The sequence below is a fragment of the Lactuca sativa genome, chromosome 4 (genome assembly GCF_002870075.4).
Source record: "Lactuca sativa cultivar Salinas chromosome 4, Lsat_Salinas_v11, whole genome shotgun sequence".
Taxonomy (NCBI): Eukaryota; Viridiplantae; Streptophyta; class Magnoliopsida; order Asterales; family Asteraceae; genus Lactuca; species Lactuca sativa.
Window position 1 is genome coordinate 279,936,491 of NC_056626.2, and position 3,501 is coordinate 279,939,991.

Sequence of the window (3,501 nt, forward strand, 5' to 3'; positions counted from 1 at the left end):
TGTTCTTGATATCGATTTTATTTGATCGGCCAGACACTTTGTGTCTTGTCACTACTGTGGTAATAATGTCATGAAAGTTTTGCCGGTTAACATATAAGTTAACATAAAAAGGGGTTATGATCACCCTTTCTGCTTTTCAACGAGGGATTTTGGCCTTCTTTTTGTGTCTATAACAACTTTTTGCCCACATTCCTTCTTCACTTTGAAACCTCTCATTATTTGTTTATAAGTTTTCATTAAGGTTTAACAATAGTGGTTTAACAATACCGCCTTCAACAAAATAAAATGAAAAAAACAATACAAACAATGTTATTATGGTCAAATTAGACAAACTTTTTTTTGCTAAAGTTTGATGGTTTATTAAAATAAATGTCACCTCATCATTATAAGATGCAAAACCGGCAATAGTTAATGGTGATTTTTTTTTTTTTTTCAAAATATCATGACTTTCATAAAAAAATAAAATAAAATACAATAATTAACTTCAAAAATAAACAAAATATAATTATTTTAATGCAATTTTCCTTTTTATTTTCATATTCATTTTAGATTAAGTTTTAGGAATCTATACATTATTTATATTAATAATTTTATTAGCATTTATAAATTTGCAACTTTTGTCATATAATTTTTTCATTTAAAACAACAATGATATTTCATTCACCATTAATACCTAAAATGATCTTTTACTATCATTTATAATTCCATTCAACCAAAAGAAACTACATTTGTTAATACAACACAGCATTCATTCAAAACAACAATGATACCTCATTCAACATTAATCCCTAAAATGATCTTTTACTATCAATTACAATGCTCCTCCAAACATATGGTATCGTTTATCCAGACAACACTTAAGGGGAAAGAACATGGTTTCTAAATGAGGTCTACGATTGATGAATATTATGTCGTTTTATCTCCCTCCTGAAAGCCTTGAAGAGATCTATGCCAAGGGAAACGTTAAGCAAATTCATCCCTGCCATACCAAACAAAGCAAGTGGGAGCTCCACACCTTTCTCAAACTTGGAAGCATCTTTTACAAGCTTGACAGTAATGAGTACATGAGACAAGAAACGTGCAAATAAAAAGGTGCTTATATTAAAGAACCATTCTATTTTCACAGACTTGCTCTTGGCATCGTGTATGCCAGCCATCCGCCTCACTTTCCTCACATGAAGAAAGATAGAATGCAACTGTTGATCACAATCACAAGCAAACAAGGTTGAGATTCATACTGCATATGGCATTAGGAATTATGCCAAAGTAACAAAAGGTTAGATGCAAGAAATAGCAATGTACTTTCATTGATCTGTTTATTAAGCACCCCACTTTATTTCTTCCTATTCTACCATTATACTTTGAAAAATCTAACCAATTACAAAAATGCCATTCAAATACAAAGAAATTTTCACCTGTAGATCATTTTAAATAGCAATGTCCAATTAATTTTTTTTTGAAGTACAACGTTATAAAATAGCTAACTTTTTGACAATACAATGCTTTCATAAGAAAGAAATGAGAGTAGGATGCCATATGTAATACACAAATAAATGAAAGTCTGTTGCTATGTCTTGCATTTAACACTAAAAATATTTGTCCCGTCTAAAAAGCCAGATCAGGGTGCGACAGGGACTCGCTCTCAATCTCTCATCTATGTGAAAGACATAATAAATGCCCTCCTTATCCTCATCATAAAAAGTATCCCTAGAAAGCTTGGCATGTTCAGTTATGTGTCACATGTCAAATTACATATTTACGAAGCAGACACATACCTCACATATTAGAGTTAAAATAAGGTAGTTGATTGTGACATTCCGATATAGGGCAAGAGTAAAGCATCCAAGGAGAATAAAATGATGCAATAGGATGGAGGGTATCCAACCACTATATAACCCATACAACAACATATCCAACTGATCGTACGCGAAATACCCACATGAAATGCATAATGCCGAATATGCCCATGGCCAAGTTACTTTAACTAGCTGTGAATGCTCAAATAACTCATCTAAACCATTGGATAGCAACTGCTTCACCAAAATGAGCATCACTGTCAAGAAATTTAGTCCATGTTTACTAACTTTATGATTCATATATGCCTACTGTACCATAAATCCCCAATCTTTTTCCAATTATTGTTAAATATATACATGTTGTAGACAAGACTATACACACAAAATCAAGTCCATCTGATATGCCAAAAACACAAACAAGTCCAGTGTAATTTTCATTTGATTGTGTGAGTCAAACCTAATACTTGTAAAAATCAAAATTATCATAGGTTTGTTTATGTTTTTCCAATCTTTAAAGTCTCTACGTTGTAAATTCAGCATCCAACTTTTGTTACAATAAGCTTATATTTCCCAAGGATTTCCAAGTTAAAAACAACACATTTGACATTGAAGGTCAAAATTCAACGCATGTTTACTAACTTTACAATTCATATATGCCAAATGTACAATAAAGCCTCAATCTTTTGCCAATTGTTGTAAAATACATGCTGTAGACAAAATTAGACACACCATATGCTGCCACTGTGATATGCAAACAAGAATAACGGACACTAAAGTATAATACCATTCTGTGTCTCATGAATTGTTAATTTGTTTGCGAGTTAAACCTAATACTTTGTAGAATTCAAAATTATTATAGATCAGTTTCTCTTTTACAATCTTTAAAATGTTTCCATTCTAGTAATCTTTATATTGTAAAAGTTTATTATTATATTCCCGGAGGATTGCGAAGTAGATTAATTTAGCATCAAATCAACAACCAGGTGCCTCAAAATCTGGGGAATTTGATAACAGATTCAGTATAGAAAATACCTGAAGTCGAGGTAATGGAAGAATGGAGAAGAGAGACACATGTGTTAACCAAAAGAGGGTCTCTAGAGATGAATTTACGGCAAACCCAATTAGCGAATTGGTAAAAGGAGAAGCCATAAAGGAGTGGAAGGAGCTCGATACGCTTGTTGAATAGTATTTCGAAGAAGACGGAGACAGCCCACATAACCAGAGTAGCCATGAAGAAGAAGAAAGCACCTGTCGCCTTCTTCATGGCGATGCTCTGCGTCTGCGTCTATCTACGTCTGCGCAACTAAGTTTGAAGATTTGGTTGTTTTTGTCGACTGTTTATTCAATTTCATCTAGCGCGCTGAGGATTGACTTGGCTCATTTAGCACCACACCTTTTGGCTTTTGTGGGAATCGCCCTTCACCTTTACCAAATTATTGATCAACAAAATTGCAATAACGGTTTTGGTAAAATTGTTTAGTTTTGGTCTAAAATCTTTTGATCTTTTGGTGATGGATTAATGGTTTAATTTCAGATATTTTTTGTGGTTTTGGTGATGTTATTTTTGAATGTTTTGGTCTATACCCAATCTGAAATGATAAATATACCTTCATTAATTTTTTTTAACTTCTTTTATTATTCTTTTACTTAAAAAATCAAAAAGAAAATATCTCTCTCTCATCTGAACTAAATCTTCATCAGGGTT

The 3,501-nt window shown here is 32.4% G+C and overlaps 1 protein-coding gene across 2 annotated transcripts; it reads right to left on the reverse strand.

Moving 5' to 3' along the window:
- Nucleotides 1-666: 666 nt before the first annotated feature.
- Nucleotides 667-3,172, reverse strand: LOC111888619 (uncharacterized). Of its 2 annotated transcripts, none has more exons than XM_023884746.3 (3): nucleotides 2,829-3,172; nucleotides 1,776-2,053; nucleotides 667-1,196 (listed from the first exon to the last, which is right to left on the reverse strand). In XM_023884746.3, exons 1-3 carry the CDS (start codon nucleotides 3,058-3,060, stop codon nucleotides 891-893), a joined length of 816 nt encoding a protein of 271 aa, XP_023740514.1. In that variant the 5' UTR covers nucleotides 3,061-3,172; the 3' UTR covers nucleotides 667-890. The 2 variants fall into 2 exon arrangements, with proteins under 2 accessions (XP_023740514.1, XP_042757302.1); XM_042901368.2 differs by having other exon boundaries at nucleotides 1,776-2,030; nucleotides 2,829-3,088.
- Between the last annotated feature and the right edge of the window lie 329 nt (nucleotides 3,173-3,501).

Bases quoted from the DNA above. Each gene is read 5' to 3' on its own strand.
- LOC111888619 (XM_023884746.3), bottom strand. From the start codon at position 3,060: ATGAAGAAGGCGACAGGTGCTTTCTTCTTCTTCATGGCTACTCTGGTT. The intron at 2,054-2,828 runs GTATTTTCTATA...ATTTCTTGACAG, and splicing joins TTCCATTACCTCGACTTCAG to TGATGCTCATTTTGGTGAAG. The intron at 1,197-1,775 runs GTATGTGTCTGC...TGTGATCAACAG, and splicing joins TTTTAACTCTAATATGTGAG to TTGCATTCTATCTTTCTTCA.